We start from the raw sequence: 18,030 nt of genomic DNA, 5'->3' as shown, positions 1-18,030 counted from the left end.
TGTTTGTCTTTCTGTCCGTTGCTTGTACACTTTTGTATGTTTGTAAAAGTCCCCGCGACACAAGAGCAGTTCCTAGTACGAGATTTGAAAAAAAAAATACACATTTGAATTGGTCAAAACTACATCGAACATACCGTTCAACGACCATACACCGGCCTTAATCAATTCTTGTATTGTTCTCCAATATCCATACACAAATAGGAAAGTGTTTTACAAACAAGAACATCGCTCTATCTACCGCGAAATGATTCAAACAATACAATGATGAGATCGTCATGGGCTCGGTACTGCGCGAAAACGTAAAAAGCAAATTGAACTTTCTTCTTCATTCTTTGCTTTGTTTTGTTTTTGTTTGCTTTGACTGCAGTTTGGTTTATTAGGAAAGTAAGTTTACACAGAATATTCACTATGTAATTTGAAAAGTAAAGCAAAATTATTTGATGTTAACTTATTTTATCTCATCTTAGGATTGGGGGTGCCAGCTAGTAACCGGCTGTCACTTCGACCACAGTTGATCTTTGGTGTTTTTCCTTTGTAACATCAAACACTGGTAGACAATAAACTAATTGTGACCTTCACTTCTGTGTTTATAAGTATGTTTATCAGCTATTTGGTTACCATAGTACCTACAAGCTCTGCTTAGTTTGGAATCAGATGACTGTGTGTGCGTTGTCCAATAACATTTAAAAAAAACATATTTGCGGTTTCTTACATGTTATCCCAGCTCTTGAATATTATAAGTTTATTGCCCAATACAAATTGTGAACCGTCCAAGATTGATTTGCTATAAAATAACGTGTTGTTTTACCACCGTAATGCACCGTTTGGGTATACACCTACCTTTAAAAAGAACTTGTTTTCTTATTTTTAACAATTAATTGTGTTATAAAAGTGTAATAAATGTAGCACTTTTAGTAATTAGACATTGATAAACTCTGGCATCTATATAATTGTTAAACTAGTAACTTATAAATGAAATACGAAACTTATGAAATCAGTATTTTCACTGAGTCAGGTATTATGTGTAAAGTATAGAAAAAAATCAAAGTATTATGAGTGGTTTAATCTAGAATTTCAGCATATAACGAAATATCGTCCGCTTTTATTTTTTTTCATAATGACCACGCGCAGTGCAGTTGCTCAGCCATTAAATTATGTTTTCCGGGAAACATTATATCAACTTAGAAAGTAAAGATTATATTTTTAATAAACGATAACTTGTTAGATATTTCGGTAAAATAATAAACAAGGTTATGTAAATATATTAAGCAAATAAATCGATAAATAAATCATGCGAATTCAATGTTATTGAAATGCATAACATTATAGAAGTGCATGAATATATAGGTATACACTCGGTACCTTAGAACTTGGTTGTATTTTTAACCATGTGCATATCTTATTAGCTTTATAAGTCAGCTATCATTTATCTATAAGCAGTAATGTGCACCTAGTTATAATTCGCTGTCACTTTCTATTTCCATCAAAAAGAAAGAGAAGTAAATCGATACCCAAAATTCGCGAATGACGTCGCACTATTTTTAAAATCGATACGGCAATGATCGTCGTATTTCAAACTGTCTAGTGTGCATGAGTAAGTAATGAAATGTACTTTCTTGCAACACATAGACAGTAGAAAGTATTTACTATTTAGTACATTCACCGATCGAGTTTGACAAAACAGCACGGCCTAGTCAGTTGTGCAAATATTGAGAAAAAATTACCAAGTGCAATGTGCAATGGGAAAGTTCGATACGCAATTTTCGATTGAAAGAACTGACGGGCTAGAGGGGGAATATGCTGGATATGTCTATAGAACGCATCCTGAGAGACCCATATTAATATAATAGATGCGAAAGTTTGTCTATCTGTCACGTGTTCACTGCTAATTAGTATATTAATTAAAAGTCACTACGATATGTAGGTACAAGAGCTATGCTCGTTTTTTTAACACTGACATCTTAATCACATAACAAACCACAATTATTTTTCATAGAGTCTAGAGCGCAACCAAAGATTACGCACTACAATAAATTACTTATGACGCAGGTTTTATGTTCATAATAAACTGTCTAATTACAGTCAATTATTTTAGTAAGCAAAAAGGATTTCGTTTTATAAAAAAATGCTAAAACAGTCAACTGAATATTATGCAGTAATTCCAAAAAGTATTGATTGAGTTTATCAAGGAAGTGTTTTACTGTTCACTGTGCCTATAAAAGGATCCTCTTTTTAAATAATTCAACTTAAAAGTTGTAAGTTACCATAAATAGTTTATATCTTACCTAACACAAACATATATGGCGCTAAAGATTTACATATCTTATGAGAAACAAAATTATACAGAGATACGGAAAAGGCCGCGCACGCGCTTGAATTAAATAAAATAAATCGCAAAGAGGTCTTATCTCTTTATTTAACGAAAGTACTTATGTTATAAACATTTGTTAGTTTGTATCTTTCAGTACCATAGTAGAATCTGCGTGATGTCAAGATATTAAAACCCAATGTGGGCCATTTTCAATCCTAAAATGAAATATAATATCAATAGCGAATCTTCTATCATTTTTTTTTTATTTTAATCGATTGCAGTGTCATTTTTAACATGCAGGAGTTATCATTAAACAACTTATTATACTAACCTACCTTTTTTATGGTTAAACCTCAAGCAATGCCGACATGGTGGCAAACCAGTGTCCCTTTATTCAATTTGATAAAATATGGACGAGCTCCATTGTACCTTAAAGAAAGCTTTTATATGTAAAATTACGATTGAAAAAAAAAGCAGTGAGGCTGTTTTGGGGATTGCATCAGGAATAAGGTTCAATAACCTGGAAGGAGCCTCGCAAATAATCCTAAACCCACTGTAAAATCGAAATTGCATTTTATGAGCGGAAAAAGATTGAAAAAACCAAAGAGTCGACCGGTTTTTTGGCGACATGCGCACTCGAAAGACGCGGAGTGATTTACGATATTGGTGTGTTAACTTTTTGGCGTTCTTATGTTATAATGAGGAATGACGTAATGGATAAAATTGGGGCACGTGCGACATTTAACCAGTATATGATATGTTTGGATACGTATTTCGATAGCCGTTACTTAATTTTGCCGCAAAAGTAAGTTTTTACTTGATACTGTAATTGAGAACATATATTATCGTCATGAGCGGCTTTTTTTGCAAAAGAAACTGCATTCGGCATTGATTTAGCTCATTGATCTTCCCGCTTTTCTTCTTTTTATTGGACCTTCAATAAAGAAATCGATCGTAATTGCCCCGAAATTTATCGTAAAAAGTGCTTCATTTTCACGCGAAATATTTAGTGAAGGAAATGATATAATATATATTGGCTCCAGAATACTATATTTGCAATGAACTTAGAGGCAAAAACAGGCTCTACAAAATCCTGTTGGACGACAATCGTTGCAGAAATCATTGCTTATTTGCAAGTATTCTTTAAATGCTCAATAAAAACTACAATGAACTAAATAGCATCGTGATATAATCCGTAAAGTTCGATTATACGGATTAGCGTTCTTAGTAATAACTAGGTTTTTGGTCTGTCGAGTGCGATAGTGTCGAGTCACCAAGGCCGAGTCTATATACCTAAGTAATTATGGACCTTTATGAAGATGCCTATTTACTGAAATCATTATTTTAGCTTCGGCATTGTAGGTGCTATACTACTAAGCTACTGCTATGAGATTTACGGGGTAATGCAGTCAGTAATGTTAGGTTAGTCATAAAGTTAGTCACCTTCGTTGTTAAATAGCCCTCCAAAAACAATTGAAGCGATAGGAATCAGGAAGTTTGGCTTATTTATTTAGACTTACCAGAGTGAATGCAAATTTCTATACCTAAAATAAAATGGGTTCGTATTTTTTTAAGAACCTTAACCCAAAAAAAATTTCGACGCAGCTTCTGCTTTTTGGCAGTCTACGCAAAACGTTTTTAGTTACCTATATGAACTAATACAAAACATAATAATATTAGCAAATTATTTTGAGATTGTGCAGAGAGGATCAAAAGGCAACTATGGTCAATATCAGAGCATCCAGTGACTATTTTTTACGCGTCATGTTACCAATCACGTAGGCAACAAGGCTTTTTGTGTTGTGCGGTTGGCACCAGTTATCTATACCTGATGCAAGAGGTGATCGTAATAGACCCTAACTTGTTAGACTTTTTAGTCAGAGTACTGGCCATTTGCACTACAAAGGATATTTGAATATAAATGAAGCCAATAGTGAAAAAAAAGTCATTTTACGTTTGAATTTCGCGTTGTTCCGTGGTCACTACAATTACATACTACTAAAACAATGCGTGATATAATTAAGAATGAATGCGACGATAACATTGTCAGTGGCAATTACACTTTTAAATATTTCAGGAACACGTAACATTGTTATTACAGCCTTTTACAATGCTTATGTCACACAAATCAGCAGAAAGACATCAACGCGTCACGTCTTAAACTCTACGGACGAGTTCTAACACCAATCACTGATAAGCAAACTATTTGTGGGCGAAATAAATTCGATATTTTACAGAATTAGTTAAGTTTCGCGTAGAATTGCCAAACAGTTTCATTTCTTCGGCCCCCCGTGCCAGCCGACCGCTGCAAGTTATAAAGCGCAGAGAAAGCACTGCGTTCGAACAGTCGCGCGCGTCCCCTTCTGAACGCATTGTGTGCCGATCATTCCGCGCCCTTTTTTGACGTGCACTTATTTAGTGTTGCAAACTTTTTGCGGATAATATTTTTGTGCATTATTTCACAATGGAAATGAGGTAAATATTTTATTTTATTTTTTGGTGTTTTAAACAAAATTACTTTAAATTCATTTATTTTATAAAACCAAACCACAAAAGCTTAAAATTAATGTTGATAAAGTTAGTTATAAGTTTTGATTCTTTGCCTAAATTCACAAGTATTTTAAATTAAATTGGCGAATCTTTTGGTCACCATATATGCGACTAAAAAGCCTTAAAAGCAGCATAACGCTATATGAATTTTATAATCGAGTTTGAATCAATGTAAAGTAGATTTACACATGATTCATAAGCAGGCATGAGAAACCGATCGCTTTCTACTAAGACGGTAGTAGTTGATTGTGTGGCTTACCTATAGTTAACGTAATTTCTATAATGTGTAAATCATTATATTCCGTGATACAGCTCAGTGATCGCATGTTGCGTACACGCAAATAATTATCAATTTTAAAACAATAAAAAATAATGGCTAGACAAGTAGTGACAAATTATTACTGTATTGTATACAATATCCTGAATTTAAACTGTACATTCATACATTAATTGTACAAAATATTATAATTTTAGTGGAGTAAAGTAACTCAACAAAGTTTAAAACATTATATTTTGTTCCATGATATTTACAAAGGTTACAAAAACCTTTAATGTCGAGCACGTTATTACTGAAAAACATTTATTAACTATCCAAATTATGAATATAGCAGGTGTTAATTTGTTACAATTAATTGGAAACTCGCTGGAAATAAATATAATTACGTATTTTTAATTCAACGTATGCATCTCTTAGCAACTGTCCAAAATGTTCTACATGAAATCAATTTTGAATGAATTTCTCAGTTCCAAATACCATTTTTACCAACAATCTTCCAACGTCTATCGGTATATTGTCAATACATAACGCAACAGACCTACACGTAACGATCAATTATCTACTCGTACAGATAATCTTCACGTAACTAGCGAGCACTGTTACACTGTTACTTGCTACCAGTCTTAATTGGAAACACAAGTCTATTCGGTTTGTTGAATATTTGATTTAGAGGAATTTGTGTGTGTTGTTATGTGACACTAAAATTCTATTTAAAGAGTCACATATATTTTCAACTAGCCCTTCATTTAAACTATGACAGTGTTAACTTCGCTTATAATGTAATCAAACATAAGTTATGTTATCATAGGCAAAAAAATTAAAACAAAATGTTATGAAGCTAAGTATGCATGTAAAAAGGTGCATCACAAAATATAGGTTTATATAGTCGAAAGAGTTATTCAATTAATTTCTTATGTGGCTCCCAATCTCAACAAATTAATTTACATAATTTGATACTGGCTATTAAGACCTAAAACCAAAAGGTAGCCATAAGATAATAAATCGGGGGCCAATAATAAAAAAAGAAATGGTGTTCTTATTGCAACCGTAATAAAATACCTTAAGGTGTGTATGTAAATTAATATAACCGCGCCATGAAGGGATCAGGGACAATTTTAATTGATTTTATGGGTTGGTAACATTTATTTATAATTAGCGGGATATTTTAATGTTACAGATGACAAAGTGCTTCTCTAATGCTTTGTGGCTGGAGTTTATTGACTGGGGACATTTATAACAAGAAAACATTTGTATTTTAAATATTTATTCAGTTTCAAATGCATGTAATGGACTTGCGAGAAATGCGATGTTTATCTCGAAAAGATTTCGCATTATTTATGACTTGCATCCTCACTGCATTTTGTATTCTTTTGTTTGTGGTCAACCACCTTTCTAAAGGATTTTATGAAATGCAAGTTCTCCGAACAGGTTTATAAAAATGAGAGAAAATTTATTAGTGTTACTCAATAATATCCGCGTAACTTGTTATTTTTTTTCTATTACCATGGGTTTTCTAGATTCACATACATATCTTACTTTTTTATTGCCTACCAAGATCGTGTTTTAATTAAATAAAATGAGCATAAATATTTCCTATATTATTATTTTCTTCTGTTAACATAAAGTTGACTCTACCACTGGCCATTCGTAATGGTTACTCGTAGACGACGTAGTTTAGGTACCAGGCTAACTTAAAGAATGATTGTTAGGAATTTTAGGTGAAACTCTTCATGCTACTTAATGCATAAAAACTCATTGGTTTCGCTTGTTGACTAACGACTACGTTAGTCTAAAATTAGAGCATATTGAACAACTTATAACCACCAACAACATTATTAACGATGATCTAATAATATTTGTAATATTCCTTGCGCAAATCAAATTAAATGTGTCTATGGTAAATAAAATAAATGATTATTATTATTGGAGTATAACTAATAGCCGTAAAAGACCGTAACTAATAATGTGAAAGCAACAATTATTTATTAAATAAACATTGTAGGTTATATTCTGACCTCAAGATCACTCTCGAAAATCCATTGTTACCTTTATTAAATTTTAATATTGTAACACTATTGCATCAACAACAAACTTTTTATGACAGATAAACAAATTGGCGGGAAAATATTTCGAAATGAAATAGACTTTGACAGATTTGAAATGGTATTTAAAATGATTCATTTTCAAGGTTTGATGAGTTAATTTGCGGATATTTGATTCATCAATTTATTTGTTTTTATTTAGTGAAACTCAATAGCAAAGACAAACAAGGTCAACGAGAGGAAGAGTAAAAATTAGAACAACGAACTACGATCGGTCATTGATGTCTGTGGCGAAGGAAAGCAAAAGTTGTTCGCAAACAGCCTAGTGCTTGGCACTTAAACGACTCGGGTATCAAGTGGGACCCAACTCGTTTATATAATGACACTATAAATCATAGCTACCTAATTACATATTTCTAGACGACTTAGCATTTAGAAATTTGAAAACGTGACGTTTATCTAGGAATAATTTACTTTAGTATAACATAATAACATGTGTTACGTAAGCCTTTTTATTGAATTGATATCGGTTTTTAACATTAAAATTAATTCAGATAGTTTAAATATTTGATACATACATTTTAAACATTATTTAAAAATATACATTTCATGTATTAAACAAGATTTTACACGGGTATCAAAACCTAACTGCTAATTAGATGTAGGAGTATGTTACCTTCATAAAGTAAACATAACCTCTTCGGCAAAGGCAGTTGCTTAAACAGCCAGAGTTGTCAGTTAAAAACAATGGCGTGCAAATATATCCGCCCGCGCACTTTGCCCAATATTTACATGTGAATAGCACTGTGTAATCTGAATGAAGAAAGCGTTGTTGCGCAACATAACATAACAACGGTTAACAAGTTCACTGAGACATGTTTCGTATGCGAAGCCTACGCTATTTCGGGGACGATGCAGACGGACTGCGTAGCAACTGCAAACGGGCAGTTTGAATGCAGTTAAAGCAGTCGAGAAGTAAATGTATGTAGTTCGTTGGATGGTTATCATATTTACTTGAAAGTCAAGAGAAATTAAACTCATGTTAGGTAGGTAATTATTAAGTACTCTACCTCGTAAACTCTTGTACTGCGCTGTAGAGCAAAAATATCTTGCTAAGTAATACATTGTAATTACACTGCACTTGACTAATCATCCATCAATAATATTTTGCCAAATCATGCAACAAGCGAAAAAGTAGTTACTCCACAAACTTTGCATTCGGACCACAGTTCTGTAGTCCGTCTGTTTAACTCAATTTTACATGCGTACGACTAATTTACAGTGTTCACTATTCATGTCACGCCGTTATACATTGTGTCGTTCGTGGCTTAGTCCTTTAACTGTGATGTATTTGGATGTAATGAACATAACAGAATGTAAACACTGACATAGATAAGTAAACCAAATTTTCGGACTATTAGCAATGTCTTTGACGGTGAAGATATAGTTAAAAACGCCCAATTTAGTCCTCGAAAAGGTTGAGGACGTATGTCATAAGGGCATGGCTCTCTAGAGAACGTTAGGATAGACTTCACCACGTTGCATTGGCTAAGGGAAAAACATGACGATAAAATCACACAAAAATCTTTTTTTACTAAAATAGATACGTTAGAATAACAACTTTGACATGGCTTTTAGACACGCTCTATATTGTAGAACTAAGACAGATTTACACCACAAGTGAACGACCGTACTCTATGTAGGCCGTGTTAGACCATTGTTCGACAGCTGTTTGCATACGTATGTTTATTGCATTCCTTGCTTAATGACTATGAAGTGAATATGAAACTGTTCACACTTAGTTGCCAGTTGAGAATATAAATTATAGGAGTCTACCTGTGTTAAACTGCGCGACGAAATATAAAGAAGAAGAAAAGTCGTAATTTAAGCACACAGTACTAGTACAGGTATATATTTTTTTGTATGAGGTCTCCGCCAAGTAACAGATTATCAAATGATCGTGATGACGATAATAATATGAGATTTGCAACTAGGCGGCTGAAACTGTTCATCTTATTGATAGACTAAAAGAAGAATCCGAGAGCAAGTAGGCAGGCAATACAGAGAATGCTGCAGGTATTGAGTAGGAACTACCAAAACAAATACTTAGTTATATTCCATTACAGTAGAAAATGAAAGAAAATTACAGAATAACCACGAAGAGGATAAAGGGGTGAAAGACGTTCGTAAATAGGGAGTGTGTTTGTTTATAATTTAATTCAGCTTAAGAAAGCAAAAACAATTAACGCAACAGCATCCTACATAGAAGGAAGTTGTCTCTGGTTACGCGTGATAAATCTACCGCAGTTCCTTTAACGATACTCGATTAGTGTTGTTACGTAACGCAAATCGAGATGCGACATATCGATGTGTTGAAATCGATTCAACACGAACCATTTGTGGCTAATTAAATGGGATTTGCATGGGCCTAATTTATTTAGACTTAACAAGGCTATACAATTAATGGTATTTGTTACTTACGTGCTAGACATTGTGGCTTATTTCTATTACGGTGGTTGAGGTCAAAAGCGTCGTTGTAATGAAGATTCTATGCAAGTTTAGTAGTCTTTTTGGACTCATCTCTCCAAAAATGGAAATAATATCTGTCTTGATCTGACACAGAACAAATATTTGAGTCATCCTTAAATAGTAATTGAAGGTTAGGTTAAACGATCAACATAACACTCATCAATCATTTACATTTCCAAAATACAGACTTGTGCAAAAAGGAACCTAAGTTGCATTGCTATTATTTCTAATAAGTGGCTTTCGCCAAATACAGGAAGAAAAGTGTCGAAAATAACTTTACAACGAAAGATGACATAAGCTTAAGTTTTCGATCAATAAACAAGCGTAGCACGAAGGCAGCAAACATTTTTATCAGCTCAATCTAGACTGGTCTCCCGCCAGTTTTCATTTTCACACAGACCGCCTCTTACATAACGGTATCGTGGCGATCTTACCGCGCTTATGATTATAACTGTGTTGCTTACATACGATGGAAAATATGGAGAAACTAGTTCCAATAATGTACCCGATATGTGTAGGAAAGGAAAGGATTATAGGTGTTAGTCAAATTGTAAATGTTTTAAAATTGTTGGATAGCAGCCACTTTCAAAACCTAAGATGAAAAACTTGCGGCAGATATAGATATTTTTTAATTAGGAAACTGCTTTAATAAGCATGTTGTTCTTCTCATGACTCTATTTTTAAGGTAAAAAACATATTATAGTCACTGAAAAGAAAAGTTGCATTGCATTTTGCTCTATTTTGTTAAGTAAAATTATTTGCGGACGTGTTAATAGAGAGTTCCATTATGTGGCCATGTTTCCAGCCGATAATGTCAATGTACAGCAATTTTACCTGGTTTCTTTATCCGTAAGCATCTTACACGCATAATTTAATGTCGCTGACTTTTACTTTTACTATAAACAATAACACATTTGTGCCACAAAAAAACGTAAGAAGTGCACGTAACTTTCATAATATCGACTAACTTAATTAACGGATACATAGTAACTATCTTTTACTTTTTCTTCCTTGTGTGCGCCATATTGCGTGTCATCCATCGACCAATTAAACACTTTTGATGTAATATCGAATAATGTCCGAATACGTGTAATAAGTAGGTATGTAATAGACGGGTAATGAACAAAAGTTAATATTCCGGTAATGCCTGTCATCGACTAAATCGATAATCGTTTATGGTTAGATTGATCGATGTAACTCGATGTTTCGCATCACAAGACATAACAAAGCGCGGGAAATTGGTAAATAAAATTGTGATTTTAAAATTAATAATGATGAAAATGATTGAATCATAAATTAAATTAATTATGAGATCAATTCACAATCGGTTCAACTCGCTAATAATTGTTACTGAAATCTTGAACTTCTCGATGCACAACTAGAAGCAACATTTCAGGATAATTGCAGTAATTATAAACGCGAAATTTCGGCATCTAAAACCGAATGTTTCCGTTAGTTAATAGCAAGAAGGCATACAATCACATCCTTCGATTAAAATATAATTGCTGTAGAAACTACGAATTGGCGGGAAAACCTTCATGGATTCCTAAAATAATAGAAAACTCGCGGACGCGGACATTGGATGCGACAATGGCATGCAAGGCTACAAATTATAAGAAATCGTTTTGATTCCGCCGTGACACTTCCTGAAAACTCTTTGTTTTAGTATTATTTAATAGTTTATGTAACTAAATATAGACATATCTACACATCTACATAATTTTCTATGTCAAACCTTGACCGCAACGTCATCTGCTGAATTCCTTTCTATTTTTGAAATCTTTACACTACTACAAAATTGACTCTACCTTTTCGGGAAACCAAAATCAAGACTATCAATAATTTAAATCAATAAAAATAAGGAAACACTAAGCTACAAGGGCTTTAAAACTATAAAAAAACGTTTCAATTCACGCAACGTGCAATAACATGAATGGAACCAACAACACACGGTAGTAGTCATAAAGATAATTTCGTCACACACGCAAATCTTAGTACTACGGTACCGTGTAGACTCGCGTGCTTGTGTGAATTAGATTAACAAATGGCCGATCATTGAAGCTTACACAATGCACGCTGTCTGAAGTACCCACAGATTTGTCAATGATCATTTTATAGGGCTACGTCTTTCATTGCTCTAGATATTTCTATTACTTGCATTTGCAAATGTTTTTAAAGATCAGTGGTTAGGTTAGAAAATGATATCGTTAGTATTTATGGAATAGTCGTAAAATGCAAACATTGATTTTATTCTACTTATTGATATTTTGAACCAGTTTCAAAAGGTCTGATATTTTTGCAGATAATTGAACGATAAATTTACCTTAACTATTAAACATGGCTGAAAATTTTAAGAAAAATCCTGTTAAAGAAGTATATCTATACTATAATATAATAAAGCTGAAGAGTTTGTTTGTTTGTTTGATTGTTTGTTTGTTTGTTTGTTTGAACGCGCTAATCTCGGGAACTACTGGTCCGATTTGAAAAATTATTTCAGTGTTAGATAGCCCATTTATCGAGGAAGGCTATAGGCTATATAACATCACGCTACGGTCATTAGGAGCGGAGTAGCAACGAGAAATGTTACAAAAACGGGGAAAATTTTGACCCATTCTCTTCGGTGACGCATGCGAAGTTGCGCGGGTCAGCTAGTCATCATATATATATGATTTGCAATATCACCCAATACAAAACTCTCCCGTAAGTTTCTTTTTTACGAAGGCAAAGGTCCCTTCGGATGACCGCCGCGCCTTCTCTAGGAAACGGAGAGAGATTTATTTAGAAAATTATTTAGAAGTGTGACAACTAAAAACGCGAAAGTAAATCATTAGATAGGTGGTTAGAGAAACTCTGTGACTTAAATACATCATCCAAAGGTTCCCGCATATCTACACCTTAATTGTTTGAAGCTCTACATTGAAATTTTGAGAAGACTATGTGCTATTCTTCTCTTCTAATTACTAACCAAACTACTCTCAATGATCACATGCCAGCCCTGCCAAGTAAGGCATGATGTTCAATGTCGCACATCGTGACGACACTGACACACATGTCAAACTTGTCACATCTCGGACTGGTCCAACTGGATGCTCTGATGAAACTCTTTGTACTAAGTGATACGATTAATTGATTGTGTTGCTATAGTGGTGGTTAAATACTTGTGTGGTCAAGGCAAGGCCAATTGATTTAGAGAGTAAAATGTTTTGATCATAGGTGTCAGTTCCAAAGTTCACTTATGCATTTTGAAATACCTAGACCAATTTGAGATCATACTCAGGGGGTCTACATCTACCCTAAAATTGGCCATGGTCGAAGGACACAAGGCTGCAAAGTCAATGACAAAAACATTAAGTTTAATTTTACCACCAGATTATGGAGTACTGACTCTTGTATCTACTATTCCAAGCAGAAATGTACTTGTTACAACCCAATTTAAGTTTAAATTTAACAAATAATTTGTGTTCAGAAACTTCTAAATATGAAGAATCCTGCATCATTTTGTTGGGTTTGCAATTTCGCTTTAGTTCGGTCTACAGATCTTTGACTTCTAAGTTGTAACTTCATAAACTCATCTGTGACTAAGCTTATTAAGTGTGTATACGTAATGTAATTTAATAACTATTAACTGGTTTCAAGACCTTTTGGCTTTTAGACATCGTCAAAGGGCAGAACGTACTAGGAAAACCTTTTAGGCAGTCAAGCTATAGCCTTTTTGATCTCATCTTAAGGACTTTTGTAACACATGACGGATAAATGTTTGCCATTTTTATATTGAAATGCAAAGCTCTTAGCACAAAATGTGACATGAAAGAACAAGTCCCTAAATCGCTTCATAGTTAATATATTGAACTAAATTTACGCATATACGTCGTGCACTAGCGATTCCGGGGAGAGCAGGGTCTTAAAGCTCTTTCGGAAGCCTTTAAATTTTCTGAATTATCATCACTACAACGCCTTCCAGACATGTTAAAATCGTCAATATTTTAAAACCAGCATTACGTCACTTATTAAATTATCTTATAATGATATTCTAAGTCCGATCTCATGAAGTCGTAAATTGTTTATCTTAATCGAAACTACACACATTCGCATTCGCGTTAAATATTGTGTAATTTAATAAACTGCTATCGAGGGCGCCGGTGAAATGCTAATGTGATGAGAACGAGTTTTCCTGTCCAGCTTCTTACGTAACAGATCAATACGGTCAACGAAAATGTAGCATTCCTTAAGCTGAATTACTTTCAACTGACTAGAGTAAACAAGTATCGGTTGTACTTGTTGCTGTAGTTACATGTTGGTAGTCGCTTTTAATGAGTACGTTGCTATGAAATGAGAAATGACTAGGCAAAGGATGCTGAGCTTTTCATCTAGATATCGAAATCTAGAATAATTAAGCCTAATCATTGAATGAGTTTTTGGTTTGCAATTACTAACAATGTAACTTAATCTTTTAGACTATTCTTTTTACGGTAACTTAATCACTGCTACTTCTGAATGGTAGCATGTTTTTCTACCACTGTCTACTATCGACACCCGAATGGCTATCGATGATGAAAATGTTGGATGAAGATCTGATCAGCGCCTCTTTACTGCACTTCAATATGTAAGCAGTCAAAATGCAGAAAAAATGCTGTCCATAATCGTTCTTTGAGTCAGAAAACTGACTCAAAGCTAAAATATTAACATAGTTAGATCGACATAGTAGTTAGCTACTAAATCTATGCATGGCTAGTTATTTCATGGCAAACTTCCCATAAATACAGCCTATACAAACATTCCGTGTTGAGCAAGCAAAAGCTTCATGCCTTAGTGCGAGGCTTAACGTATGAAATTGAGTTCAAATCATAATATGCACTCGTGAACTGATTACTACATACTACATAGTATATACATAGTAAGTCAGTACATAGGTAGTACAGTCAACGTGAAAAATACATATGTACACAATGTCACATTGTCATCATACTTTTTCTATGAAAATATTAATATAAAGTTGTTTTTGGTCAGTAAACAGTACGTAGTGAACGTAAAATTACTATGAAGTTTATATACAGGATTAAACTAACTAGTTTCATTGATAAACATGCTTTTGAAAGTGTGTCAGTGCCTACATATTTTAGATGTTGACTGTACATAGTAAGCTGTAGTATCAGTCAAATCTCACGCGTTGTACAAAGATTGATAATTATGCAAATATTATATGATACATACGCTTATGTGACCTCGTTGTAGGGCTGTCAAACAGGAATAATAAAATAGTTCTCAAATAATTATTATTCTAAATGTGGCTTCTCTGATTCTTTCTTTACCACCTTAAGAATTTTAAGCATGTAAGTAGCTTATTGTAAGTAGCTGCTAAGTTTTGAATAAGTTTTCATATACATTTTATGACACTCCATTAACGACTACAAGTCGTAATAAAATGGTTTTAAATATAACTTCAGAAAAATTACTTTTACTTGCTCTCACAACTACTCTGCGGGACATTTTTGAATAAGAATTAAACGTATTTATCTCCATACCGTTTTCAAATTTTCACGACACACTTCACAAAAAAGTAATTTACACGCTTTCTACAACATAATATTATTATACTTAAGACAAAAATCTCAACAATGAAATGACATAAGTTAATTAAACACAAATGAGTTCACTTGTTAAATATTTAAACAGGTACTTTAACAAGAGTTGTATAACACAACTAGCAGTTGCCCGCGACTTCGTCGGCGTGGACTTCAGTTTTGCAGTTTTCACAGAATTTGTCTTTTGCTGCTCCACTCCTAATAGTCATAGCGTGATGTGATGTAATCTTTCAGTTCGAGCCACTAGGTCCTGTAATGAGCGTTCATACAAACAAACTCTTCAGCTTTATAATATAAGTGTAGATATAACAATTTAAATATTTGTAGTAATAAATAGGAAAGTATAAATATGTGTAAATTTTTATGTTTATTTCTAATTCATAGCTAAATACTGAAATGATTTCGATGAAGTTTGGCAAACAGATACTTTACAATATAAATAATTAACACATAGGATACTTTTTATCCCAGAAAATTATTCTAAGCAGAAGAAACCACTGTAACACTTTATAACAAACAATTTTTATCACGGGAAATCATTAACACAGACATATCAACGGGTAGAAACTACAACAATATAACAATATTATTATATAATAATATGTATATTGCGTAATTGACAACCTTAGCAAGCCCTACACACGTGTGACTGGGTGTGGCGTTGTAACGCGGTAAATAGATCACTTGCACTCTCTTGCGTGAACTGACAGTATGTACTGAACTGCAAGCTATGGTGTTAGGTTAGATCCTGTTGCCGTATCTATGTAGATCGATAATATAATTAAATAATAACTTAGCTCGTTTTTAATTTTCTCAACTTTTTTACAAGATATAAGCTAAACAAAGATTATACTTGAAAACCGACGATCTGTGCTGCTCCAGTTGATCTTTTGTAGATGTCTTATGCCCGGTTTCTGAGTACGTTTAGCGGTAGTTTATCTATACATTCAAAAGCGTTTTTTTGTATGTGTTTAAACGTTATTGAATAAAAACCGGAGATTTGTAATTAAAGACGGCCAAAGAGCTCGGAAACATGGTATTTTCTGGCCAACATATTAAACTGTTAAAATATTGGAACAGTTCTTAAGCCAACTATATTAAATTGTTTGTTTCCAATAGCATAAGCTGTAAAAGAATTTCAATACGCTCGTCCAATGTTACAATATGCAATTTGCTATATTAAGAAGTATATTATTAAGTACTTTATCTATTCGTCTAGACGAGATCCTTTGTGGAAATCATAAAAGTAACACAGATTTAAAAATACAGAAACGGATACATAAATATGTATTTTGATGTAACAGTTCTAGTTTTCGTTTATCATTTTGTTCATCAGATACAACTGACATGAATACCAGTTAATAAAGTTTTATCGTTCAATTCAGACATCTTATAAATGCTTTATTACTATCATTGAGGTTTTATATTGTTAGGATTAAGGCTCACGGGTGATTTTAGAAATATATTTGGCATTTTTGCAGATGTGTAATTTTACTTAAATTTTCGAATGTATATTTACAGATTTTATAAAAAAAAAGATAATATGAAAAGGTTTATTGCAGAAACTTGTACAGCTTTTACAGTTAATTTGACATTAGAGCCTCCTTTTAAGTAAAATATATACCTTTGTATTATTCTTCGCTAGGTATAAATAACTAGATACATAATAAACGAGATCATAGCATGGAAAACCATAGATCAGATAACAAATTATACTGTTTTTTATTACTATGGTGAAAGTCTAAATTCTTAAGTTAGAAAAATATCTATCTGGTTCAGTTTATTTGATTTATAGTATCAGACTAATAATCGTATTTATTATGTATTTTATTCATAAAAGATGTCATGTGTGTCATGTCAAAAACTGTATACATAATACTTCCTATATCCGAAAATAATTGTTTAAAATTAACTATGAATGAAAGCCTAATAAAGTCTGAATGAATAAAATTAATTTGATGTATAATTAATACTGTTATTTCTACTTATGTAACACTATGTAAATACATAATATAGGTACAACATTCCTATTATGTTTGAAAAATATATAAGATTATATCATAATCGTTATAAATTGCTGTAAATTTTATCCTTTTGAATACAAATTAGTTTTAACAACTTTCTTCGCGTGTTTGTTGTTCGTTATATAATGTTATTATGACTATACATAACAATAATTAATAATGGTAATTAAAAATAAACGTGTTTTAAAAATGTAGCATATTTTAATATTGTTTGATTTGGTTTTCATTATTTATGCAGATCTAGATAAAGAAATTTATTTAATTGAATTTAAAATGCCTTTTTTTACCTTAATATTACTTCCTCTGCTCAAATAGTGATACATCCGTTATTAAGATCAGATCCAGCTCATCCAACCCTTGTCATTTGACGAAATCCATACTAATATTATAAATGCGAAAGTAACTCTGTCTGTCTGTCTGTTACTCAGTCTCGCCTAAACTACTGAACCAATTTGCATGAAATTTGGTATGGAGATATTTTAATACCCGAGAAAGGACATAGGTTACTTTTTACCCCGGGAAAATTACGCATTCCCATGGGAAAAGTCAGATAGCGGATGAAGTCGCGGGTAAAAGCTAGTAGATTATAATCGAAGTTTGTAAAGTAAGTAGCCGTAAATGTCACCATTATTCACGATTACGTTGATTAAACAGTAACAGAAGCGTCATGCTCGCATGTTGATACGACATTCTGTTCGGATTTCACTTTTGATTG

General features: G+C 33.0%; 1 protein-coding gene across 1 annotated transcript in view; it reads left to right on the top strand.

Moving 5' to 3' along the window:
• The first annotated feature begins 4,628 nt into the window (after positions 1-4,628).
• The window catches only part of LOC142987707 (uncharacterized), a 29,435-nt gene continuing 16,033 nt past the window's right edge, over positions 4,629-18,030 (top strand). The window contains exon 1 of the mRNA XM_076136657.1: positions 4,629-4,786. Coding sequence (XP_075992772.1) covers positions 4,776-4,786 — 11 coding nt within the window. The 5' untranslated portion in view covers positions 4,629-4,775. The remainder of the gene's footprint in view (positions 4,787-18,030) is intronic.

The sequence above is a fragment of the Anticarsia gemmatalis genome, chromosome 3 (genome assembly GCF_050436995.1).
Source record: "Anticarsia gemmatalis isolate Benzon Research Colony breed Stoneville strain chromosome 3, ilAntGemm2 primary, whole genome shotgun sequence".
NCBI lineage: Eukaryota > Metazoa > Arthropoda > Insecta > Lepidoptera > Erebidae > Anticarsia > Anticarsia gemmatalis.
Note: the sequence above shows the minus strand (reverse complement) of the source record. Positions and strands in the feature narration are given on the sequence as shown.